General features: G+C 48.8%; 1 protein-coding gene across 1 annotated transcript in view; it reads right to left on the reverse strand.

The window, feature by feature from the left end:
• Positions 1 to 3,450: 3,450 nt before the first annotated feature.
• The window catches only part of LOC146058550 (putative carboxypeptidase X1), a 120,319-nt gene continuing 96,115 nt past the window's right edge, over positions 3,451 to 27,654 (reverse strand). Inside the window, exons 6-14 of the mRNA XM_083170852.1 lie at positions 19,905 to 20,055; positions 16,042 to 16,130; positions 12,155 to 12,278; positions 8,959 to 9,155; positions 8,070 to 8,249; positions 7,258 to 7,555; positions 6,969 to 7,108; positions 6,220 to 6,322; positions 3,451 to 4,771 (exon numbers count right to left, since the gene is read on the reverse strand). Coding sequence (XP_083026978.1) covers positions 4,512 to 4,771; positions 6,220 to 6,322; positions 6,969 to 7,108; positions 7,258 to 7,555; positions 8,070 to 8,249; positions 8,959 to 9,155; positions 12,155 to 12,278; positions 16,042 to 16,130; positions 19,905 to 20,055 — 1,542 coding nt within the window. The 3' untranslated portion in view covers positions 3,451 to 4,511. The remainder of the gene's footprint in view (positions 4,772 to 6,219; positions 6,323 to 6,968; positions 7,109 to 7,257; positions 7,556 to 8,069; positions 8,250 to 8,958; positions 9,156 to 12,154; positions 12,279 to 16,041; positions 16,131 to 19,904; positions 20,056 to 27,654) is intronic.

Below are 27,654 nucleotides of genomic sequence, written 5' to 3' on the forward strand. Positions count from 1 at the left end.
CAGGTGACACAGCAGGCAGCAGTGGGGCTGATATGGCGTCCAAGGTCCCAGCAAGTGCCGCACATGGGCGGAACACACAGCATGAGCAAGTGCCACTGGGTACAGCTTGCAAGGATCCCGCAGGTGACACAGCAGGCAGCAGTGGGGCTGATATGGCATCCAAGGTCCCAGCAAGTGCCGCACATGGGCGGAACACACAGCATGAGCAAGTGCCACTGGGTACAGCTTCCAAGGATCCCGCAGGTGACACAGCAGGCAGCAGTGGGGCTGATATGGCGTCCAAGGTCCCAGCAAGTGCCGCACATGGGCGGAACACACAGCATGAGCAAGTGCCACTGGGTACAGCTTGCAAGGATCCCGCAGGTGACACAGCAGGCAGCAGTGGGGCTGATATGGCGTCCAAGGTCCCAGCAAGTACCGCACATGGGCGGAACACACAGAATGAGCAAGTGCCACTGGGTACAGCTTCCAAGGATCCCGCAGGTGACACAGCAGGCAGCAGTGGGGCTGATATGGCATCTAAGGTCCCAGCAAGTACCGCACATCTGCGGAACACACAGCATGAGCAAGTGCCACTGGGTACAGCTTCCAAGGATCCCGCAGGTGACACAGCAGGCAGCAGTGGGGCTGATATGGCATCCAAGGTCCCAGCAAGTGCCGCACATGGGCGGAACACACAGCATGAGCAAGTGCCACTGGGTACAGCTTCCAAGGATCCCGCAGGTGACACAGCAGGCAGCAGTGGGGCTGATATGGCGTCCAAGGTCCCAGCAAGTGCCGCACATGGGCGGAACACACAGCATGAGCAAGTGCCACTGGGTACAGCTTGCAAGGATCCCGCAGGTGACACAGCAGGCAGCAGTGGGGCTGATATGGCGTCCAAGGTCCCAGCAAGTACCGCAGATGGGCGGAACACACAGAATGAGCAAGTGCCACTGGGTACAGCTTCCAAGGATCCCGCAGGTGACACAGCAGGCAGCAGTGGGGCTGATATGGCATCTAAGGTCCCAGCAAGTACCGCACATCTGCGGAACACACAGCATGAGCAAGTGCCACTGGGTACAGCTTGCAAGGATCCCGCAGGTGACACAGCAGGCAGCAGTGGGGCTGATATGGCGTCCAAGGTCCCAGCAAGTACCGCAGATGGGCGGAACACACAGCATGAGCAAGTGCCACTGGGTACAGCTTCCAAGGATCCCGCAGGTGACACAGCAGGCAGCAGTGGGGCTGATATGGCATCCAAGGTCCCAGCAAGACTTTCATTCATACTGCACTTACTGATAATGGTTGTTCAAAATCTGGAAATATACAGATAGACGGCGCTAATGGACAGAATTACAATAATTCAGTCTTGATTTAAAATACAGTATATATTTTTTATTTTTACGATATCTAAAAAACAGGGCACCGGCCGGTGGGACCAAATATCAATACATTAATTATGCATAACACAGACAAATACAATGAAAATGGCACACTAATTGCGACATTCACAAAAAGAATAATATCACTTGCTCACTGAGCAGACTTGCTGTAGGTTTAATTACAGCAGAGAAGAGCTATAAAAGCTGTTAGCTTGGTTTTTGCATATATGGGGTTAATACTTCATCCTGTCCAGCAGGAATAAATGACAGTTAGTTGGTAGGCAAGCAAGCATAGGCAGAAATATCCGTTTTGAGGTTATTGGTTAGTGAATAACTTTTGTTAGTGGCTCAGTCATGCACACAATTAGCATATAGTTTATGCAGAAGAAAAATGTAGGAGCTCCGTTATGCACAGACTTTTTTAGCATACATTTTATGCAGAAGGGTAAGGAGTGATATACTTAGTCTCCTGCAGCTGCGGAATTGGTGGTGATTTGTAATCCACTTTTCAGGAGTAAATTTCCCCTGCCTCGAGCGTGTTCCCGGCTGCGCTGTGTTTTCAATAACGCTAGCCTTATCTGGAAGTCTTTGCTCCGGCTTCTGGGTCTCTCCAGCTGCGGTGATTCCTGTCACAGGCACTTGTGGATGACGCGTTTCCCCGCCTTACAATGTGTCAGCAATTTTTTTGGTTTCCTGCGCTTAGTTATACAAACCAGTGCTCTTGTTCAAAATCTACCTGTTTTGCTTATACAGCACCTAGTACACTGTAATAAACAGTTTTACATACACTACTGTGTTTATTTATTCATTAATATAATGCTGTAGCATATATTTGACTATTTATTGATTTAGAAATGTACTGAAGGTGCAAAATTAGTAAAAACTAGAAATCCTTCTGTAATCCGGCAAAATCGATAATCCGGCATGGCACTGGAACCAATCATGCCGGAATATCGGTGGTGTACCTGTACTAACTGGTCGGTCACTTTGTTGAACTGGCTCTGTAGAGATTTAAATTTATTTACAACCTGCTGTTGCATGCGATAGATACCTCTGGATTCCACGGTGCCGGTCATCTGACGCCAAATCTCCTCATCTGCCCTGATTGGAAGGAGTTCACGTACCTCCTTATCAGACCAGTTGGATGTAGTGGACATGGACATGATGGTGCAGGTCAGACACACTGCATGACAGCCAGCGTGTGTTGCTGCAGATGAGGCTGTAAACCCACTGGGGAGTTGCTGTAGTGTAGGGTTTCAGGCTGCAAACAGCGTGGTAACGCTGCTGCTGCTGCGCTGTCATGTGCCCTGTGCGGGTCTCCGGCAGATGACATAATCTGCCAGAGCCGCAGAAGCACCAATAAGCTCTTTGCTGCCTTCTCCCCGCCAAATAACCCGGATAATGACCATTTACACCACCCTGAGCCCCGGACAGATTCCCGGGGAACAGTACCCGCGTTATTTTTTTTCAGCCCATTTACACCGCGCCCCTCCCCGGACTGGAGCGGCAATATCCCGGGTCCAACCTCTGGTGTAAAAGGGGTATTATAGGGGTCATCACATACAAAAATAACATGTTAGAAAAATTGTCAAACAACCAATTTCATTCTGGACCATTTACTATGTATTGACCCCTGACAAGCTCTCCGCACTCTCCTGCCATGCCCTCTGCACTTCCATGACACACACTCCCATGACACGCCCTCCGTACTCCCATAACACGCCCCCTGCACTCCAATGACATGCCCTCCGCACTCCAATGACACGGCCTCCGCACTCCAGTGACACGGCCTCCGCACTCCCGTGACACAGCCTATGCACTCCAATGACATGCCCTCCGCATTCCAATGACACGGCCCCCGCACTACTGTGACACGGCCTCCGCACTCCAGTGACACGGCCTCCGCACTCCAGTAACACGGCCTCCACACTCCCGTGACACACCCTCCGCACCAGTGGATGACTTTCTTTGGTGCATGCTCAGTACGTACGCTGAATCTGCCAGATAGGTGCGCCTGACTTACGATCAGTCGCTTATTTTCATACTCCCATCAGCGTCGTACGTCAGACCCAGTAACAGGCACAACAAGTATTAACATTTTATTGGGTCATACTGATGTGACTTGACTAGCAAGTATATAGCAATGCCAGCATTTCCTCTACAACTCACACACTATATTATGTACACGTCTTGTTCTACACAGATCCGGCCTGGAAGAACATCTCACACATCACAGTCTGTCTGAGAAGAAGGCACTTTCTCCATTACAGAGATCCAGGTGGTGGAACGTCTCACACATCACAGTCTGTCTGAGAAGAAGGCACTTTCTCCATTACAGAGATCCAGGTGGTGGAACGTCTCACACATCACAGTCTGTCTGAGAAGAAGGCACTTTCTCCATTACAGAGATCCGGGTGGTGGAACAGGCTCTTCAGGGTATATTTACTAAAGTGCTGCTTTACAAATGTGGAGAAGTTCCTTATAGCAACCAATTAGATTCTACTTATTTATGTAGCAACTACTAGAAGGCATATGATTAGTTGCTATGGGCAACAGCCTAACATTTGAAACCCCGTATTTGAGTATATTTACCCCTTGGTTAGTTGGTCCACGTGTGGAAAGACACCGGGATTGCCCCCTTCCCCTGGCTGTGTCTTACCCGGACTAGCAGAATTGTGTCAGCACATTGGGAGGCCACTAGTAATGGATGGACGCGGCTGGGGTGACTACTGTACAATGACTGTAGGACTATTTCCATTGAGTTCTTCCTAATTCAGGACACCAGGCTTTGAAGAACCCAAATATCTTGCAGAATGATTTCACCAAAATGATCTAATGTCATTGTCTAAGTATTGTTAGAGGGACTCTATATTCTGGACCAAATGATTCCAGCTACGTCTCGTCTGTGGGGTTTCTCCGACTACTCCTCCACCTACAGCTCACTTAGAATTCAATCCACCTGGCTTGTGTTTAAGCATATAGCAGCTCCTCTACTTAATTATATATGTGTGCAATATTTCTTCACAGTCCCCCAGTTTTACAACAGTGGTGATATAGTGGGGGACACAACAAAAAGTAATAATACAGCTGGGTGGTCGCACACTCCGAGGCATCTCCTGGTATTTGATGTTGGCCGTCTTCTCTTGGTCACTTTGGGCTTCTGGACTTCAGCAAGCGGAGCCTGTGTTGGCGCAGGCGTAAGAGGAGCTCTTTGGGTGGCTTGCCTCCTTTGGCCATTAGTTCTTTTAGGCGTTGTTTAGGAGTCTTGGATATGTAAAAGTCACAGATTGTTGCCCGGTCCTCATAGGACACGCGGCAGGACTTGGTGGATGGGTGATAACCCTCAGCTTTAGCCGTCACCTCATATTCACCTGGGTTTAGAAGTCGCCAGTAATCTCCATCGACAGCTATAACAGAAGGAAAATAGTGATGGGACATTTCCACCAAGCTCAGCATTCATAGATTACATATAACTAGAGATGTGCAGGTCAGATTTATTCGGTTCTTGACTCCAAATGATCGCAAATTTGGATTTTTCCAATTGGCTATCGGCTGTCAAGTTTTGAATAAGATCCCCCTTTGAGATCCAAGTAAATCTGGGTAAAACCGAACCCGCACATCTCCACATATAAGCTTGTGTATACAAGATGGGCACGGACTCACATTTTGGTTCAAGTTCATAATTTTATTTTGGTTGTTGCAAAATCACCCTCAAGTGTTTTGGCTGGAATTCTGATTTTGGTTCAGTTTAAAATCAATGAGAAGCAAAATTCTGGTAACTTTTTTAATCCAATACCTGAAATTTATTTTAAAATCTGAATTCCAAACTGCAGGAAGATTAAAACTGGGGTTTGGATTGGTTCTCCTCTGGTTCAGTTCAGACCCAAAAATTCAATTTCTGAATAACGAACTGTACATCTCTAACTATGAGCTACTTCTACTGTAACCCCTTCTCCACGTGTCCGACTTGGGTATGGTATACAGTAAGTCCCCGACATTCATGATTCCTATGGTTTTTTCTCCGACATCGGAATCTCGAGTGTCAAGAGCCCGACAGGGTGCAAGCCCATTGAAGCTCCTTTGCTGGATCGCTGCGCTTGCAACACTGTGCTCACCACCTATTCTATTCTCCTTTTATGGGGGGCGAGGAACCCCACGAGAGAAAATAGCCCCTGTAAGTCGGAATTCTGATTGTCGGGCTCCTGACAGTTGGGAGTCGATGTTGGAGAAATGACCGTCGTAATCCCGACTGTCATTGAGTCATCCAGCAGCCTCTGGCATTGCCCAGACCATTCCTCCAACTTAAAGACTGCCTCATTTCCAGGAGGATCCGGATGGTAGGTCAAAGCCATATGGTCAAAGGGACAAAACAAGCAAAAAGGTCGACATGGTGATGGTCAACACGTAAAAAGGTCAACATGATTATTTGGTGATTTATTTATTGTTTTCATACTTTACCATATTCGTGGAAACCAATTTGGTTCAGTAATGTGTGTTGACCGGAGCAGTAAGGGAGCAAGGCAGCAGGCCCGAGGCATGGTGAGTGAAGTGACACTAATTGGGGGGTTCACATGCTCAGGTGTCGACACTGACACCAATAAATCAACACCCATGTTGACCTGTTCATGTGTCAACCTTCTCCATGTTGACATCTTGTTTGTGTTGCCCTTCTGCCACTGTCGATCTTTTGGTGTCGACCTAGACATTGACTTTGTAGACGTTGGCAGTTCTCCTTCTGTCCCCTTCTCATTTCTATACACAATACAATGCTGAGATCATGCCTCTGGATCATAGAACTTTTCTGAACCTCTTAGTATGTTTAGAATTAGGATGCACAGTCCAGCCCCCATGTTACCTGTGCGGATGTCATGATTTATGCCTTCCACCGCTATGATAGCATCAGGGACACCTTTTTCTGTGTCTTTGTCCCGCACGACTCCCTTAATCCCGCGGTGGACCTGCACAATGGGGATACAGCATTTTACAGAATTACACGATGTAAGTTACTTCGCCAGAAGTCCAATTCTACTCATAATTTACAATACGACCTATATCAGTGGTTCTTAGCAGAGAGTCCATGGGCTCATGTTGGCTATCATGTTTATTGGCCCGCTGCAAAACTGCACCAAACCAGAGGCTTATAGTTTTGCCTGCTGGTCACCTGCCAGCAATAACTGGTAGCTTCAAAGTTCAAAAAGGATTAATGTGGCTTCTTGTCACATGCCCGTGGCAACTTTACTGTGACCAGGGGCCGTACAAGTAATAAACAGACTAAGTCTCAATCACTCTGCGACGACTCAAAGCCCAGATAGAAAATTATCAACTGGAATTCTAATTCTTCCCAATCTCCTTGATGACAACATAATAAATGCAAAGGGAGAAGATGTAAAATGTATAACTTTACAACTGAAAGTAATTTATTGTACTCTAGCAATGTAGATGTTGTATTGACTCATATAGTGTGTTTATATCTCCCTAATGAAATCCCAACGCTGCCACCATTTGGGATTCATGGCATCAAACAAAGAGACTTATTTAGCAGGACTGGATATTTTATCTAGACCTCCATGCAAGCTCATAGTAGATGTGAAAAGCCATATACACCTGTTCCATGTAGATGAGAAGAGCCTCCTTATTATTCTCCCACTCGTTTGGGAGTTCCACCTCATGTGGGAATTTATCGCAGGAAAGTTCCACCGTTATTTCAAAGCAGTTGGTGTGAAGGTAGCTGAAGTCATTCATACCTTATTGGGGGCAAAGACACAGACAATGTGCTGCTATTAATGCTGAGAATCAACACCCCAACTATCTACCTCCAAAACCTGGGTGTTCACCTTAATTTATCAATGAGCAGGTTTTACTATTTAACTGGCATCAGGAACATTGTACTCACTGCCAGCCACCGTGTGCCAGTTGGCTCCATTGATGATATTGCCAATTCTTATAAAGTTGTCATAGTGACAGATCCTGTGGTTGCTTTCCACCATTATCCGGTGGCTGGTTGCATAGACTGTGGCCAGCCAGCGAAACATGGCATCATCCGCTGTCGGGGTGAGTTCTTTGGCCATCCAGTAGGATCGAGCCATGTCGAAGGGATATGAGACCACCAGCTCTCCCCCGTGGAGGTTCGCACTGAGGACAAAAGGTATTTTCTGCATCCAGTCAATGATTGCGCGAGTCTCTGGTGCCACCTGAGGAATATTTACAGTGAAGGTTATTACATAAAAACCAGGAAAAACTATTAAGAAAATCTTAGATTTCTGACACACTTTACTGGAGTTAGTGCACTTACCATGTTATGTATTCCAGACTCAGAACACACAGACAAAAGGAGGTGAAGTGGGTGGGGATAAAGTAAAAGTGTAGCCAATCAGAGGATTAGAAGATAACCACTGCACAGAACATTTCAGATGAGCCAATCCCTTGTGTGTATCCATAGTTAAGCAATGTGTTTTTGGCACATAAGAACCTGATTCAGTGATGGACATTGCTGCACCCTCTTTATCAGCCATTGGAGGAGTCATGGGTACAATAATTATTTTAGAATATTTTGGCAATGCGCAGTAACAAATAATCACAAAGCTGATTCGCAAACATCTGCATTGGGTTCAGTTGGCGTCCACGTCCGTATAAGGATCTCATTGTGCAGGGGTGCATGCTTCTGTAACAGAGGGGGCGAGAGAGGACTTCTGCACCCTTACTCACCGTTGCATTCTCCATTGTGTAATATTCAGGTATCGGGATATAATGATTGGGGAAGTGCTCAGGAACTTGCTCGTTATCTTCTGCTTCCCACAGTGGGGTGTTCAGATCTGCAAAGTTGTGGTTCAGGTCAAACCCTTGGTAACTCCAGCGACCATTTGCCCAGCCAGACAGCTCCGAGCCCTAAAGATGTAAGTCATGCTTAGTATTCAGCCTTACCAGTGGCTATGTAAGTGCTATGGAATGATTGACATTATAGGAACCTACTGTAAGTTGTGTGAATGGTATAAACAGCTGTGAAGGAGTGTAGTATAATACAATATAATACACAATATAAACATGTTACACATCCATATTATGTAGAAAACTATCTATATATAGTAGCAGCTATGCTCGCCTACTTGTTCTCTTGATGGCATTTCTTACATAATGTCATACCTCCCAACATGACCCATGCCAGGAGGACACAATGCTCTGCTTCTGGACTTTTCCTCTTAATGTACAGTATGATTAAAATCACCTGTGTTGAACAGGTTTAATAATAAGAAAGGCATTTCACCACAGGTGATGGCAATCATACATTAAGAGGAAAAGTCCAGAAGCAGAGCAATGTGTCCCTCCTGGCATGGGTCATATTGGAAGGTATGGAGCAATGTGTCCCTCCTGGCATGGGTCATGTTGGAAGGTATGGAATGTTGTTGGTATGAGTATGGAGTATTGGGTCATTATTCTTAGATGAAGCATGATGACTCATAACTTAATAAAGTTCATTCTGTAACATTAACCCTTTGCACCAGGGCTAGGTTCATACAGAGATGTTGGGATGTTGATGATCAGTGACATAATGTACGATGTATGTAAGACCCCACATACTCTAAGAGGGACATAGTACCAGTTTGTAGGCTATCTCGTATCCATCCGGATTCATGGATGGCAACAGATGGATGCGAGTCTCGGTGATTAATCTCAGAATTCTTGGATTTCCCTTCTTGTACTCCTGACACAGATATTCCATAAGGTTGAGTGTCAGCTCTCGGCCCACCACCTCGTTCCCATGCATCCCAGCCACATAGCGGAATTCAGGTTCTCCTGTAATGAAACACCAGTACAATGTACTTCATAAAGTGAGGTTGAGACAACCTGTTACTTTTAATAAACCATCAACATTTAGACATATCGAATATTAGTAGATCCATGTAGATGATATGCCTTGGTTGTTGCAGTGTAAATCTAGACCACCAGTATGTATGAGATACCTCCTGATAAGCACATCGTCCAATATACATATGGACCACCACAACATATGACATACATTCTGACCGCAACAATGTAGAATATACATCCTGACCACCACAATGTAGGAGATACCTCCTGACCACCACAATGTAGGAGATACCTCCTGACCACCACAATGTAGGAGATACATCCTGACCACCACAATGTAGGAGATACATCCTGACCACCACAATGTAGGAGATACATCCTGACCACCACAATGTAGGAGATACATCGTGAGCACCACAATGTAGGAGATACATCCTGACACTACAATATAAGAAATACATCCGGACCTCCACAATGTAGGAGATACATCCTGACCACCACAATGTAGGAGATACATCCTGACCACCACAATGTAGGAGATACATCCTGACCACCACAATGTAGGAGATACATCGTGAGCACCACAATGTAGGTGATACATCGTGAGCACCACATTGTACAAGATACATCCTGACTACCACAATGTACTGCATGAGAAAAATGCTGACCACCACAATATAGGAGATACATACTGACCACCACAATGTAGGAGATACATCCTGACCACCACAATGTAGGCAATACATCATGACCACCACAATGTAGGAGATACATGCTGACCACCACAATGTATGGTATACATCCTGACCACCACAATGTAGGAGATACATCCTGACCACCACAATGTAGGAGATACATCCTGACCACCACAATGTAGGAGATACATCCTGACCACCACAATGTAGGAGATATATCCTGACCACCACAATGTAGGAGATACATCCTGACCACCACAATGTAGGAGATACATCCTGACCACCACTATGTAGGAGATACATCCTGACCACCACAATGTAGGCGATACCTCCTGACCACCACATTGTAGGAGATACATCCTGACACTACAATATAAGAAATACATCCGGACCTCCACAATGTAGGAGATACATCTTGACACTACAATATAAGAGATACATCCTGACCACCACTATGTAGGAGATACATCCTGACCACCACAATGTAGGAGATACATCCTGACCACCACTATGTAGGAGATACATCCTGACCACCACAATGTAGGAGATACATCCTGACCACCACTACAGTATGTAGGAGATACATCCTGACCACCACAATGTAGGAGATACATCCTGACCACCACAATGTAGGAGATACATCCTGACCACCACAATGTAGGAGATACATCCTGACCACCACAATGTAGGAGATACATCCTGACCACCACAATGTAGGAGATACATCCTGACCACCACAATGTAGGAGATACATCCTGACCACCACAATGTAGGAGATACATCCTGACCACGACAATGTAGGAGATACATCCTGCCTACCACAATGTAGGAGATACATCCTGACCACCACAATGTAGGAGATACATCCTGACCACCACTATGTAGGAGATACATCCTGACCACCACAATGTAGGAGATACATCCTGACCACCACTATGTAGGAGATACATCCTGACCACCACAATGTAGGAGATACATCCTGACCACCACAATGTAGGAGATACATCCTGACCACCACAATGTAGGAGATACATCCTGACCACCACAATGTAGGAGATACATAATGCCTACCACAATGTAGGAGATACATCCTGCCTACCACAATGTAGGCGATACCTCCTGACCACCACAATGTAGAAGATACATCCTGACCACCACAATGTAGGAGATACATCCTGCCTACCACAATGTAGGCGATACCTCCTGACCACCACAATGTAGAAGATACAGCCTGACACTACAATATAAGAGATACATCCAGACCACCACAATGTAGGAGATACATCCTGACCACCACAATGTAGGAGATACATCCTGACCACCACAATGTAGGAGATACATCCTGACCACCACAATGTAGGAGATACATCCTGACCACTACATGGCAGGAAGTATGAGATCTATGAAGAATATTCAGATTTTATCGCATAGCACATTTTTTAGCAAATGGGCGCAAAACAATGCTGCACTGCAGGGGGGGGGGCAGATGTAACGTGCAGAGGGAGTTAGATTTGGGTGAGTTATATTGTTTATGTACAGGGTAAAGCCTAGATACTATATTTGCAGGGGTTAAAGTGAGGGGGAACAGGGTGGAACCTCTAGCGGTGAGGTGGAACATTTTTACCTCCACATTGGCCCTGCACAGTAATTCTCACAGTGAAGCATTATAGTTTGCAGGGGAACCTACTCCTGGTACTGTATCTGCCTAATAGGGGGTGGTGAGGGGGGGAAATTAGGTGGCATAGAGAAGTGAGTTCCCCCACCTCTGCATGACCACTGCCCTGTCTCTGCCTAATAGGGGGTGGTGAGGGGGGGGGAAATTAGGTGGCATAGAGAAGTGAGTTCCCCCACCTCTGCATGACCACTGCCCTGTCTCTGCCTAATGGGGGGTGGTGAGGGGGGGGGGGGAATTAGGTGGCATAGAGAAGTGAGTTCCCCAACCTCTGCATGACCACTGCCCTGCATATTTGTGAACTGCGATTTAGATTTTAGTTTGAACACTTCTCACCCAAACCTGACTCTTCCCACGTTACATCTTCTCCACCTGCATTGCAGCAGGGCTTTGCTCATTTGCTAAGAAATGTGCTCTACAACCAGGTCTGAATAACCCCCTATGTGTCAGTATGTTGCGGCACGAATACATAATTGTATCTGTACCACCCAAGGCGCTGCACCCTATACATTACATGGTGTCATCCATACGGTCTCAGCGAGTGCTTTCCATCCTCTGATGCATGAACATAACCATGTAGGTAGGTAAGGACACCACACGTGACGTTATCCCCTCACCGACTTCATGCTCCCCCGGGTTGTCCGATATCTCCATCACATACATCTTCAGACCCAGGTAACTCTTCCCAATGCTGTACACTCGGGTGATGTTTGGACAGGCATCATTCACCTTCTTCATCAGCTGAAAAGGACAGAAGAAGGCTAAGATGGTAAAACAAAGAGTTGTAGAATATCTAAAAACCAGCAATTTACAGGATCCAAAATAGCATGGGTTTACTGGGGGAAGATCATGTCAAACAAATCTTATTGACTTTTTTGACTGGGTGACTAAAGTAATAGATCAAGGTGGGGCTGTAGATGTAGCTTATCTAGACTTTAGTAAGGCTTTTGACACTGTCCCACATCGCAGACTGTTAAATAAACTTGAAAGCTTGGGATTGGATTCTAAGATAGTTGAATGGATAAGAGCATGGTTGCAGGACAGAAAACAGAGAGTTGTAGTAAACGGAGTACAGTCAAAGGAGGGAAAGTTTAAAGGTGCCCACACACTAGAACGATTTTTGGGCCGATTGGCCGATTTTCGATAAATCGGCTGATATATCGGCCGATATTTACCGATAATCGGTCGAAAATCGGCCGATGCTCGCTCCCGTGGATCTTTTGCTAAATCTTCTGATCTTACGTGCTGCACAAAAGATCAGAAGATTTAACAAAAGATCCATAGGAACGCACACGGGATCTTAAGAAAAATCTTTGGTAAAGATGAGCGCTTGCCTGAAATCTTTTGTCCAGATCGGACAAAAGATTTGAAGGCTAATTTATGCGCACATCTTATGATCGCAGATCTTTCTAGTGTGTGGGCACCTTAACAGTGGAGTACCCCAGGGATCTGTACTTGGACCAGTGCTTTTTACTATCTTTATTGGTGATATTGCAAATGGAATTGAGGGTAAAATGTGCATTTTTGCAGATGACACAAAGGTATGCAACAGGGTAGACACACCAGAAGGGGTAAAACAAATGATTGATGATCTAGGTAGATTAGAGGAATGGTCAAGAGCATGGCAACTACAGTTTAATGCCCCAAAATGCAAAATCATGCACTTGGGTCTCAGAAATCCAAAGACTAAATATAGTATAAATGGCAATATAATGGAAACTACTGAGGAAAAGAGGGATCTAGGTGTCGCTATTTCAGGGGACTTAAAGGCAGGTAGGCAATGTAACAAAGCAATGAGGAAGGCAAGTCAGATGCTTGGTTGCATAGGGAGAGGTATCAGCAGTAGAAAGAAAGAAGTAATAATGCCACTGTATAGGTCATTGGTACAACCTCACCTAGAGTATTGTGTTCAGTTCTGGAGGCCATATCTCCAGAAGGATATAAATACATTAGAGACTGTACAAAGAAGAGCAACTAAAATGGTGCATGGCCTACATCACAAAACGTACCTTTGGAGCAGAGAAGGGAAAGGGGGGACATGATAGAAGCTTTCACCTATACCAAGGGCTATAACAAGGTACAGGTGGGAGACATTCTTCACAGGAAGAGGAGCAGCAGAACACAGGGACATGCACTGACACTGGGGGGAGGAAGGTACAGGTGGGAGACATTAGTCACAGGAAGAGGAGCAGCAGAACACGAGGACATGCACTGACACTAGGGGGAGGAAGGTACAGGTGGGAGACATTCTTTACAGGAAGAGGAGCAGCACAACACGCGGACACGCACTGACACTAGAGGGAGGAAGGTATAGGTGGGAGACATTTTTCACAGGAAGAGGAGCAGCAGAACACGAGGACATGCTCTGACACTAGGGGGAGAAAGGTACAGGTGGGAGACATTCTTTACAGGAAGAGGAGCAGCAGAACACGAGGACATGCACTGACACTGGGGGGAGGAAGGTACAGGTGGGAGACATTCGTCACAGGAAGAGGAGCAGCAGAACACGAGGACATGCACTGACACTAGGGGGAGGAGGGTACAGGTGGGAGACATTCTTTACAGGAAGAGGAGCAGCACAACACGCGGACACGCACTGACACTAGAGGGAGGAAGGTATAGGTGGGAGACATTCGTCACAGGAAGAGGAGCAGCAGAACACGAGGACATGCTCTGACACTAGGGGGAGAAAGGTACAGGTGGGAGACATTCTTTACAGGAAGAGGAGCAGCAGAACACGAGGACATGCACTGACACTGGGGGGAGGAAGGTACAGGTGGGAGACATTCGTCACAGGAAGAGGAGCAGCAGAACACGAGGACATGCACTGACACTAGGGGGAGGAGGGTACAGGTGGGAGACATTCTTTACAGGAAGAGGAGCAGCACAACACGCGGACACGCACTGACACTAGAGGGAGGAAGGTATAGGTGGGAGACATTTTTCACAGGAAGAGGAGCAGCAGAACACGAGGACACGCACTGACACTGGGGGGAGGAAGATTCAGGTGGGAGACATTCGTCACAGGAAGAGGAGCAGCAGAACACGAGGACATGCTCTGACACTAGGGGGAGGAAGGTGCAGGTGGGAGACATTCTTCACAGGAAGAGGAGCAGCAGAACACGAGGACATGCACTGACACTAGGGGGAGGAAGGTACAGGTGGGAGACATTCTTCACAGGAAGAGGAGCAGCAGAACACGAGGACATGCACTGACACTAGAGGGAGGAAGGTACAGGTGGGAGACATTCTTTACAGGAAGAGGAGCAGCAGAACACGAGGACATGCACTGACACTAGAGGGAGGAAGGTACAGGTGGGAGACATTCTTCACAGGAAGAGGAGCAGCAGAACACGAGGACATGCACTGACACTAGGGGGAGGAAGGTACAGGTGGGAGACATTTGTCACAGGAAGGGGAGCAGCAGAACACGAGGACATGCACTGACACTAGGGGGAGAAAGGTACAGGTGGGAGACATTCTTTACAGGAAGAGGAGCAGCAGAACACGAGGACATGCACTGACACTAGGGGGAGGAAGGTACAGGTGGGAGACATTCTTCACAGGAAGAGGAGCAACAGAACACGGGGACATGCACTGACACTAGATGGAGGAAGGTACAGGTGGGAGACATTCTTCACAGGAAGAGGAGCAGCAGAACACGAGGACATGCACTGACACTAGGGGGAGGAAGGTACAGGTGGGAGACATTAGTCACAGGAAGAGGAGCAGCAGAACACGAGGACATGCACTGACACTAGAGGGAGGAAGGTACAGGTGGGAGACATTAGTCACAGGAAGAGGAGCAGCAGAACACGAGGACATGCACTGACACTAGGGGGAGGAAGGTACAGGTGGGAGACATTCGTCACAGGAAGAGGAGCAGCAGAACACGAGGACATGCACTGACACTAGAGGGAGGAAGGTGCAGGTGGGAGACATTCTTCACAGGAAGAGGAGCAGCAGAACACGAGGACAGGCACTGACACTAGAGGGAGGAAGGTACAGGTGGGAGACATTAGTCACAGGAAGAGGAGCAGCAGAACACGAGGACACGCACTGACACTAGGGGGAGGAAGGTACAGGTGGGAGACATTCTTCACAGGAAGAGGAGCAGCAGAACACGAGGACATGCACTGACACTAGGGGGAGGAAGATTCAGGGGAAATGTGAGGAAGAAATACTCACAGAAAGAGTAGTAGATAAGTGGAATAGCCTCCCATCAGAGGTGGTAGTGGCAAATACAGTAGTACAATGTAAACATGCTTGGGATAGGCATACTGATATCCTTACAAAGAAATAAGGATCAGATATGGTTTGAGGTAACATGTTTAATAAAGCGGCAGACTAGATGGGCCAAGTGGTTCTTATCTGCCGTCACATTCTGTGTTTCTATGAAAAGAGGTATTGGGGAGATTATCATGCACCCTGCTGTGCTCTCACCTGTTATACTGACGTGGTAGAGAGTCACTGTATGACCGGCCGGCACCGAGCTCGCACTTACCTTACGCATCTCCTTGTAGTTGTGGTGTTTAAACTCCAGATTATCCGTGGGCTGCTGCTCCTGCTCCCACATAAACACTGTGTTCGGATCTGGGGTGAGGGGATAGAAATCCCAATTTCAGATTGTATAGTTATTATGACCCACACCCCTCCCTATGGTACACACCCCTGGCACATGAACGAGAGAAGCACATGCAAATGAGTGTTTGTCACGTCACAACAATTTTGGGCTTTTAAGTGCAGTCTTAGTAACCGTGCGTACCCACTAGTGGTAACATGTAATAGGATGAAATTTTCTAATTTTTGTTTAATTCGCACATGTAATAGAATGCGAAGTGTGGTATAATTCACACATTTCGCCAGTGAATTCGCACATTTTTGGGCTATCGGATGATTCGCACACTTATCGCATCCAGATGTAATAGGGTGCGATATGTGGTACATGTTACCAAAATTTGTAAACAAATAGACCTGGTTATGACAGATCTGTGAGACAGTGAGATCTGTGCATGGTTCTGTCTTAATTTTTTTTAAACAAACAAAAAAAATGCGTGGGGTCCCCCATCCTGAGCCAAAGCAGCCCCAGACTCATTCAGCTGGTTCCAAAAATATGAGGGACAAAAAGCGTAGGGATCTCCTGTATTACTAAAACCAGCCCCGGGCTCTTGGACCGGTCCTGGTTACAAAAATAAGGGGGACAAAAAAAACTGTGGCTCCCGCATATTTTGGAACCAGCCCCGGGCTCCACCAGCCAGCGGTGTCATGCCACAGCCGGGGAACACTTTTTATACAAGGTGTCCCGGCCGTACCATGAGGACCGTGGCTGTGCTGTCCCCGGCTGTATCATGAGGACCGTGGCTGTGCTGTCCCCAGCTGTATCATGAGGACCGTGGCTGTGCTGTCCCTGGCTGTATCATGAGGACCGTGGTTGTGCTGTCCCTGGCTGTATCATGAGGACCGTGGCTGTGCTGTCCCTGGCTGTATCATGAGGACCGTGGCTGTGCTGTTCCCGGCTGTATCATGAGGACCGTGGCTGTGCTGTCCCCAGCCGTATCATGAGGACCGTGGCTGTGCTGTCCCCGGCTGTATCATGAGGACCGTGGCTGTGCTGTCCCCGGCTGTATCATGAGGGCCATGGTTGTGCTGTCCCTGGCTGTATCATGAGGACCGTGGCTGTGCTGTCCCCGGCTGTATCATGAGGGCCGTGGTTGTGCTGTCCCCGGCTGTATCATGAGGACCGTGGTTGTGCTGTTCCCGGCTGTATCATGAGGACCGTGGTTGTGCTGTCCCCGGCTGTATCATGAGGACCGTGGCTGTGCTGTCCCTGGCTGTATCATGAGGACCGTGGCTGTGCTGTTCCCGGCTGTATCATGAGGACCGTGGCTGTGCTAATCCCCGGCTGTATCATGAGGACCGTGGCTGTGCTGTTCCCGGCTGTATCATGAGGACCGTCTCTGTGCTGTCCCTGGCTGTATCAGGAGGACTGTGGCTGTGCTGTCCCCGGCTGTATCATGAGGACCGTGGCTGTGCTGTCCCCGGCTGTATCATGAGGACCGTGGCTGTGCTGTCCCCAGCCGTATCATGAGGACCGTGGCTGTGCTGTCCCCGGCTGTATCATGAGGACCGTGGCTGTGCTGTCCCCGGCTGTATCATGAGGGCCATGGTTGTGCTGTCCCTGGCTGTATCATGAGGACCGTGGCTGTGCTGTCCCCGGCTGTATCATGAGGACCGTGGCTGTGCTGTCCCCAGCTGTATCATGAGGACCGTGGTTGTGTTGTCCCCAGCCGTATCATGAGGACCGTGGCTGTGCTGTCCCCGGCTGTATCATGAGGACTGTGGTTGTGCTGTCCCCGGCTGTAGCATGAGGACCGTGGCTGTGCTGTCCCCGGCTGTATCATGAGGACCATGGCTGTGCTGTCCCCGGCTGTATCATGAGGACCGTGGCTGTGCTGTCCCCGGCTGTATCATGAGGACCGTGGCTGTGCTGTCCCTGGCTGTATCATGAGGACCGTGGTTGTGCTGTCCCCGGCTGTATCATGAGGACCGTGGCTGTGCTGTCCCCGGCTGTATCATGAGGACCGTGGCTGTGCTGTCCCTGGCTGTATCATGAGGACCGTGGCTGTGCTGTCCCCGGCTGTATCATGAGGACCGTGGTTGTGCTGTCCCCGGCTGTAGCATGAGGACCGTGGCTGTGCTGTCCCCGGCTGTATCATGAGGACCGTGGTTGTGCTGTCCCCGGCTGTATCATGAGGACCGTGGCTGTGCTGTCCCCGGCTGTATCATGAGGACCGTGGCTGTGCTGTCCCCGGCTGTATCATGAGGACCGTGGCTGTGCTGTCCCTGGCTGTATCATGAGGACCGTGGCTGTGCTGTCCCCGGCTGTATCATGAGGACCATGGCTGTGCTGTCCCCGGCTGTATCATGAGGACCATGGTTGTGCTGTCCCCGGCTGTAGCATGAGGACCGTGGCTGTGCTGTCCCCGGCTGTATCATGAGGACCGTGGCTGTGCTGTCCCCGGCATCCCTGGGCGGCTGATGTGTGCAAAATCTACATTGTTTTAAACAGCGGGGAGGAGGTTGGACATGATGCGAGTTGCATCATTTTAGTCCCACCCCCTCCCTGTGGACCCGCAAAATTAGGGAGAAACAAGTCCATTTACAGAGGAGAAACTAAAAGAGCTTAAAGGGGAGCTGTTAAAACCAATAACATAATTATTAAACCAGTCACTAGCTACTGGAGTAATCCCAGAGGACTGGAAAACAGCGAATGTAGTCCCACTGCACAAAAGTGGAAGCAAGGAAGAGGTGAGCAACTATCGACCAGTGAGCCCTACATCAGTAGTAGGGAAATTGATGGAAACACTCTTAAAACAAACAGTTGTAGAATATCTCAAAACCAGCAATTTACAGGATCCAAAACAGCATGGGTTTACTGGGGGAAGATCATGTCAAACAAATTATATTGACTTTTTTGACTGGGTGACTAAAGTAACAGATGAAGGGGGGGCTGTAGATGTAGCTTATCTAGACTTTAGTAAGGCGTCTGACACTGCCAAGTGGTTCTCATCTGCCGTCACATTCTGTGTTTCTACAAGGTGCTGAATAAATAAGTTGCACAATCTGATTGGTTGCTCCCAGCTTCAAAAATTTACCTCATAGGGGGAAATTTACTAAGAATACGAATGACTACGACAGCATACCTCGTATGCCAAGTCGTGTTCCGGAGGGGGATGTACAAAGCAGTCATATACGACTGCCATAACCAGCACCAGGCTGAAGGAGCCGGGGCCGGTAATTAAAAATCAGGGAACCCGACAAATAGGGGTTCCTCAATTTTTAACAACCAGCCCCAGGCTCCAAGTCCGGGGCTGGTTCCCAAAATACGGGGGACATGACTAGGGGTCCCCCGTATTTTAAGAACCAGCCCCAGGCCAAACCAGCCAGCAGGGTAATGCCACAGCCGGGGGGAGACATTTATACAAGTCCCCCCGGCCAAAGCATTAACCCCCTGACCGGTCAGCCTGGCCAGGGGCCCTGAGGGAGTGGGGACCCCCTCCAGGACTTACCTGACCAGGCTGAAGCCAGGTGCTGTCCTCGATGCCACCCACGAATTTTATTAGTAAATTTCCCCCATAATGTCAACACCAGAATGAATGTCAATGTTTAAAAAATGACAATGTCGGCACCTGGAAAATTTCAATATTGATAGATTGCTGACATATGAATTGTTAACATTGTCGACATTTCAAGAAAATGATCATGACATCAGTGTCTACTGCACAGAACCTATGCAGCCAAGTTTCTAGCCGGGACCCAGCTGGGGATGGGGAACTGGTCCCCTGTGCAGGACTGTCAGGGACAAACCTGGAAGTGGACATCCAAGGATCTCTGCTCTCAGGCAAATGGTGCCATTCTCAAACCAGGTCTGTGGGTTGATGCGTATGTACCGTCCCACCATCGGGGCCGGCAGCAGGTTCAGTACCGGAGTTTCCGTTTCGGTGTTTCCTTTAAAAACCTTTAAATGAAGGGAAGATGGGATTCAGGTTCCAGTGATGATTCCTCCAGCACCAGCTGGCTCATATATATATCTCCCCATCTTGCTCAATCTCTCCTTCTACACTGGTGATCCCCATCTCCTCCTCCAAAGTCACTGTAACGGAATCTGCTGCGCTATATAAGATGCTGTAACGGAATCTGCTGCGCCATATAAGACGCTGTAATGGAACCTGCTGCGCTGTATAAGTCACAGTAACGGAATCTGCTGCGCTATATAAGAAACTGTAACAGAATCTGCTGCGCTATATAAGACACTGTAACGGAATCTGCTGCGCTATATAAGACACTGTAACTGAATCTGCTGCGCTATATAAGACACTGTAACGGAATCTGCTGCGCTATATAAGACACTGTAACGGAATCTGCTGCGCTATATAAGACGCTGTAACGGAATCTGCTGCGCTATATAAGTCACTGTAACGGAATCTGCTGCAATATATAAGACACTGTAACGGAATCTGCTGCGCTATATAAGAAACTGTAACAGAATCTTCTGCGCTATATAAGAACCTGTAACGGAATCTGCTGCACTATGTAAGACACTGTAACGGAATCTGCTGCGCTATATAAGACGCTGTAACTGAATCTGCTGCGCTATATAAGACACTGTAACGGAATCTGCTGCGCTATATAAGACGCTGTAACTGAATCTGCTGCGCTATATAAGACACTGTAATGGAATCTGCTGCGCTATATAAGACACTGTAACGGAATCTGCTGCGCTATATAAGACACTGTAACGGAATCTGCTGCAATATACAAGACACTGTAACGGAATCTGCTACGCTATATAAGAAACTGTAACAGAATCTGCTGCGCTATATAAGACACTATAACTGAATCTGCTGCACTATGTAAGACACTGTAACGGAATCTGCTGCGCTATATAAGACGCTGTAACTGAATCTGCTGCGCTATATAAGTCACTGTAACGGAATCTGCTGCGCTATATAAGTCATTGTAACGGAATCTGCTGCTCTATATAAGACACTGTAACGGAATCTGCCACGCTATATAAGACACTGTAATGGAATCTGCCGCGCTATATAAGACACTGTAACGGAATCTGCTGCGCTATATAAGACACTGTAACGGAATCTGCTGCGCTATATAAGACACTGTAACAGAATCTCCTGCGCTATATAAGACACTGTAACAGAATCTCCTGCGCTATATAAGACACTGTAACGGAATCTGCTGCGCTATATAAGACGCTGTAACGGAATCTGCTGCGCTATATAAGACACTGTAACGGAATCTGCTGCGCTATATAAGACGCTGTAACGGAATCTGCTGCGCTATATAAGACACTGTAACGGAATCTGCTGCGCTATATAAGACACTGTAACAGAATCTCCTGCGCTATATAAGACACTGTAACGGAATCTGCTGCACTATATAAGACACTGTAATGGAATCTGCCGCGCTATATAAGACACTGTAACGGAATCTGCTGCGCTATATAAGACACTGTAACGGAATCTGCTGCGCTATATAAGACACTGTAACGGAATCTGCTGCGCTATATAAGACACTGTAACGGAATCTGCTGCGCTATATAAGACACTGTAACAGAATCTCCTGCGCTATATAAGACACTGTAACGGAATCTGCTGCGCTATATAAGAACCTGTAACGGAATCTGCTGCGCTATATAAGACGCTGTAACGGAATCTGCTGCGCTATATAAGACACTGTAACGGAATCTGCTGCGCTATATAAGACACTGTAACAGAATCTGCTGCGCTATATAAGACACTGTAACGGAATCTGCTGCGCTATATAATACGCTGTAACGGAATCTGCTGCGCTATATAAGACACTGTAACGGAATCTGCTGCGCTATATAAGACACTGTAACGGAATGTGCTGCGCTATATAAGACACTGTAACAGAATCTGCTGCGCTATATGAGACACTGTAACGGAATCTGCTGCGCTATATAAGACACTGTAACGGAATCTGCTGCACTATATAAGACGCTGTAACGGAATCTCCTGCGCTATATAAGACACTGTAACGGAATCTCCTGCGCTATATAAGATGCTGTAACGGAATCTGCTGCGCTATATAAGACACTGTAACGGAATCTGCCGCACTACATAAGACACTGTAACGGAATCTGCTGCGCTATATAAGAACCTGTAACGGAATCTGCTGCACTATATAAGACACTGTAACGGAATCTGCCGCACTACATAAGACACTGTAACGGAATCTGCTGCGCTATATAAGAACCTGTAATGGAATCTGCTGCGCTATATAAGACACTGTAACGGAATCTGCTGCGCTATATAAGACACTGTAACGGAATCTGCTGCAATATACAAGACACTGTAACGGAATCTGCTACGCTATATAAGAAACTGTAACAGAATCTGCTGCACTATATAAGACACTGTAACGGAATCTGCTGCGCTATATAAGACACTGTAACGGAATCTGCTGCGCTATATAAGACACTGTAACGGAATCTGCTGCGCTATATAAGACACTGTAACGGAATCTGCTGCGCTATATAAGAACCTGTAACGGAATCTGCTGCACTATATAAGACAATGTCCCCTTGTAAAAGGATTGCATAAAGGGTTTGTGTGTGTGTGTGTGTCTGTGTGTGTCGTGTGTGTGCGTGTGTCTGCGTGTGTCTGTGTGTGTGTGTGTCTGTGTGTGTACGCACCCTTCCGCTATTCCATTAGACGCATGTGGTAATAACAGAAGACACATCTGTACTCCCATAAATAGACTGTAGACACCCATCTACCTCTCCTTCCCCGACCCCTATCCCCCATCCTCTCGTGCACCTCTCTCTTCCCCGACCTCTATCCCCCCATCCTCTTGTGCTCCTCTCCTTCCCTGACCCCTATCCCCCATCCTCTCGTGCACCTCTCCTTCCCCAAACCCTATCCCCCCATCCTCTCGTGCACCTCTCCTTCCCTGACCCCTATCCCCCCATCCTCTCGTGCACCTCTCCTTCCCCGACCCCTATCCCCCCATCCTCTCGTGCACCTCTCCTTCCCCGACCCCTAGTGTATGCGATTAATCGTCAGCGCACAGAGGAGGTAATTCATGTCGGCGCACAGAGGAGGTCATTCATGTCGGCGCACAGAGGAGGTCATTCATGTCGGCGCACAGAGGAGGTCATTTATGTCGGCGCACAGAGGAGGTCTTTCATGTCGGCGCACAGAGGAGGTCATTCATGTCGGTGCACAGAGGAGGTCATTCTAGTTGGTTCGCTCCCCTGCTTTCTTTCTGCGCAGGTGGATAACCATTTATGTGCTTGTGCGGGCTCTCCTTGGGAACGGCCGCAGTGATTTGCATAGTAGCCAATCGCACGGAGCAGTGTGGGCAGGGGGCGAGGGGCAGCAGGCAGAAGCAGGCTTCTATGTCGTGCTTAGTAACAGGCTCTATGTTCTTCTACGTCGCCCCTAGTAACAGGCTCCACGTTCTTCTATGTCGCCCATAGTAACAGGCTCCACGTTCTTCTATGTCGCCCCTAGTAACAGGCTCTATGTTCTTCTACGTCGCCCCTAGTAACAGGCTCTACGTTCTTCTATGTCGCCCCTAGTAACAGGCTCCACGTTCTTGTATGTTGCCCCTAGTAACAGGCTCCACGTTCTTGTATGTCGCCCCTAGTAACAGGCTCCACGTTCTTGTATTTCGCCCCTAGTAACAGGCTCCACGTTCTTCTATGTCGCCCCTAGTAACAGGCTCTACGTTCTTCTATGTAGCCCATAGTAACAGGCTCCACGTTCTTCTATGTCGCCCCTAGTAACAGGCTCCACGTTCTTCTATGTCGCCCCAAGTAACAGGCTCTACGTTCTTCTATGTCGCCCCTAGTAACAGGCTCCACGTTCTTCTATGTCGCCCATAGTAACAGGCTCCACGTTCTTCTATGTCGCCCCTAGTAACAGGCTCTACGTTCTTCTATGTAGCCCATAGTAACAGGCTCCACGTTCTTCTATGTCGCCCCTAGTAACAGGCTCTACGTTCTTCTATGTCGCCCCTAGTAACAGGCTCTACGTTCTTCTATGTCGCCCCTAGTAACAGGCTCCACGTTCTTCTATGTCGCCCCTAGTAACAGGCTCTACGTTCTTCTATGTCGCCCCTAGTAACAGGCTCCACGTTCTTCTATGTCGCCCCTAGTAACAGGCTCTACGTTCTTCTATGTCGCCCCTAGTAACAGGCTCCACGTTCTTCTATGTCGCCCCTAGTAACAGGCTCCACGTTCTTCTATGTCACCCCTAGTAACAGGCTCCAGGTTCTTCTATGTCGCCCATAGTAACAGGCTCCACGTTCTTCTATGTCGTGCTTAGTAACAGGCTCCACGTTCTTCTATGTCACCCCTAGTAACAAGCTCTACGTTCTTCTATGTCACCCCTAGTAACAGGCTCCAGGTTCTTCTATGTCGCCCCTAGTAACAAGCTCCACGTTCTTCTATGTCGCCCCTAGTAACAGGCTCTACGTTCTTCTATGTCGCCCATAGTAACAGGCTCCACGTTCTTCTATGTCGTGCTTGGTAACAGGCTCCACGTTCTTCTATCACAGACATAACACCCAGTGCAGCGCTGTTCTCAAGTCCTAGCCAAATATAATGTTTCGGGGTGTATATAATCGGCTGGCACCGGGCCATGTGCTCACTGCGGCTACAGTATATATAGGCACCGGGCCATGTGCTCACTGCGGCTACAGTATATATAGGCACCGGGCCATGTGCTCACTGCGGCTACAGTATATATAGGCGCCGGGCTATGTGCTCACTGCGGCTACAGTATATATAGGCACCGGGCCATGTGCTCACTGCGGCTACAGTATATATAGGCACCGGGCCATGTGCTCACTGCGGCTACAGTATATACAGGCACCGGGCCATGTGCTCACTGCGGCTACAGTATATATAGGCACCGGGCCATGTGCTCACTGCGGCTACAGTATATATAGGCGCCGGGCTATGTGCTCACTGCGGCTACAGTATATATAGGCACTGGGCCATGTGCTCACTGCGGCTACAGTATATATAGGCGCCGGGCTATGTGCTCACTGCGGCTACAGTATATATAGGCGCCGGGCTATGTGCTCACTGCGGCTACAGTATATATAGGCACCGGGCCATGTGCTCACTGCGGCTACAGTATATACAGGCGCCGGGCCATGTGCTCACTGCGGGTACAGTATATATAGGCGCCCGGCCGGGTCACCGTCACAGCTGAGAATCCGCATTTGGTGGCTGAACTCTGATTTTCACGGAAAGTTTGTTTTAGTTTTAGGTTTAATGACTTTTGGAAGTCTCCAGGGTTATAATGATCTGAACTCTCGCACTGTCGTAAAAAGGGTTTTATTGGCGGCCTGTATCCTTGCTATTATATACGTCTGGTAGACACGGGAACCAGAAGCAAGCAGCCCTCAGGGGCCAGAGAGAAGGGCCAAGGTACAGCAGCAATCTGCTCTATAGGTTAGATCAGGACGCAGGCTGGTTATGGAGCAGTCTGGATGCTGGCAGTGATTCCATGTGGGCTGCACCAGGTGACTGATAGGGCGCAGGCAGGTTATGGAGCAGTCTGGATGCTGGCAGCGATGTCATGTGGGCTGCACCAGGTGACTGATAGGGCGCAGGCAGGTTATGGAGCAAACTGGATGCTGGCAGTGATGTCATGTGGGCTGCACCAGGTGACTGATAGGGTGCAGGCAGGTTATTGAGCAGTCTGGATGCTGGCAGTGATGTCATGTTAGCTGCACCAGGTGACTGATGGGGCGCAGGCAGGTTATGGAGCAGTCTGGATGCTGGCAGCAATGTCATGTGGGCTGCACCAGGTGACTGATAGGATGCAGGTTATGGAGCAGTCTGGATGCTGGCAGCGATGTCATGTTAGCTGCACCAGGTGACTGATAGGGCGCAGGCAGGTTATGGAGCAGTCTGGATGCTGGCAGTGATTCCATGTGGGCTGCACCAGGTGACTGATAGGGAGCAGGCAGGTTATGGAGCAGTCTGGATGCTGGCAGTGATGTCATGTTAGCTGCACCAGGTGACTGATAGGGCGCAGGCAGGTTATGGAGCAGTCTGGATGCTGGCAGTGATGTCATGTGGGCTGCACCAGGTGACTGATAGGGTGCAGGCAGGTTATTGAGCAGTCTGGATGCTGGCAGTGATGTCATGTTAGCTGCACCAGGTGACTGATGGGGCGCAGGCAGGTTATGGAGCAGTCTGGATGCTGGCAGCGATGTCATGTGGGCTGCACCAGGTGACTGATAGGATGCAGGTTATGGAGCAGTCTGGATGCTGGCAGCGATGTCATGTTAGCTGCACCAGGTGACTGATAGGGCGCAGGCAGGTTATGGAGCAGTCTGGATGCTGGCAGTGATTCCATGTGGGCTGCACCAGGTGACTGATAGGGAGCAGGCAGGTTATGGAGCAGTCTGGATGCTGGCAGTGATGTCATGTTAGCTGCACCAGGTGACTGATAGGGCGCAGGCAGGTTATGGAGCAGTCTGGATGCTGGCAGTGATGTCATGTGGGCTGCACCAGGTGACTGATAGGGCGCAGGCAGGTTATGGAGCAGTCTGGATGCTGGCAGCGATGTCATGTGGGCTGCACCAGGTGACTGATAGGGTGCAGGCAGGTTATGGAGCAGTCCTGATGCTGGCAGTGATGTTATGTGGGCTGCACCAGGTGACTGATAGGGCGCAGGCAGGTTATGGAGCAGTCTGGATGCTGGCAGTGATGTCATGTGGGCTGCACCAGGTGACTGATAGGGAGCAGGCAGGTTATGGAGCAGTCTGGATGCTGGCAGTGATGTCATGTGGGCTGCACCAGGTGACTGATAGGGCGCAGGCAGGTTATGGAGCAGTCTGGATGCTGCCAGTGATTCCATGTGGGCTGCACCAGGTGACTGATAGGGCGCAGGCAGGTTATGGAGCAGTCTGGATGCTGGCAGTGATGTCATGTGGGCTGCACCAGGTGACTGATAGGGCGCAGGCAGGTTATGGAGCAGTCTGGATGCTGGCCGCGATTCCATGTGGGCTGCACCAGGTGACTGATGGGGCGCAGGCAGGTTATGGAGCAGTCTGGATGCTGGCCGCGATTCCATGTGGGCTGCACCAGGTGACTGATAGGGCGCAGGCAGGTTATGGAGCAGTCTGGATGCTGGCAGTGATTCCATGTGGGCTGCACCAGGTGACTGATAGGGCGCAGGCAGGTTATGGAGCAGTCTGGATGCTGGCAGTGATTCCATGTGGGCTGCACCAGGTGACTGATAGGGCGCAGGCAGGTTATGGAGCAGTCTGGATGCTGGCAGCGATGTCATGTGGGCTGCACCAGGTGACTGATAGGGCGCAGGCAGGTTATGGAGCAAACTGGATGCTGGCAGTGATGTCATGTGGGCTGCACCAGGTGACTGATAGGGCGCAGGCAGGTTATGGAGCAGTCTGGATGCTGGCAGTGATGTTATGTGGGCTGCACCAGGTGACTGATAGGGCGCAGGCAGGTTATGGAGCAGTCTGGATGCTGGCAGCGATGTCATGTGGGCTGCACCAGGTGACTGATAGGGCGCAGGCAGGTTATGGA

Source organism: Crinia signifera, chromosome 1 (assembly GCF_055691185.1).
Source record: "Crinia signifera chromosome 1, ASM5569118v1, whole genome shotgun sequence".
In the NCBI taxonomy this organism is placed as follows: domain Eukaryota; kingdom Metazoa; phylum Chordata; class Amphibia; order Anura; family Myobatrachidae; genus Crinia; species Crinia signifera.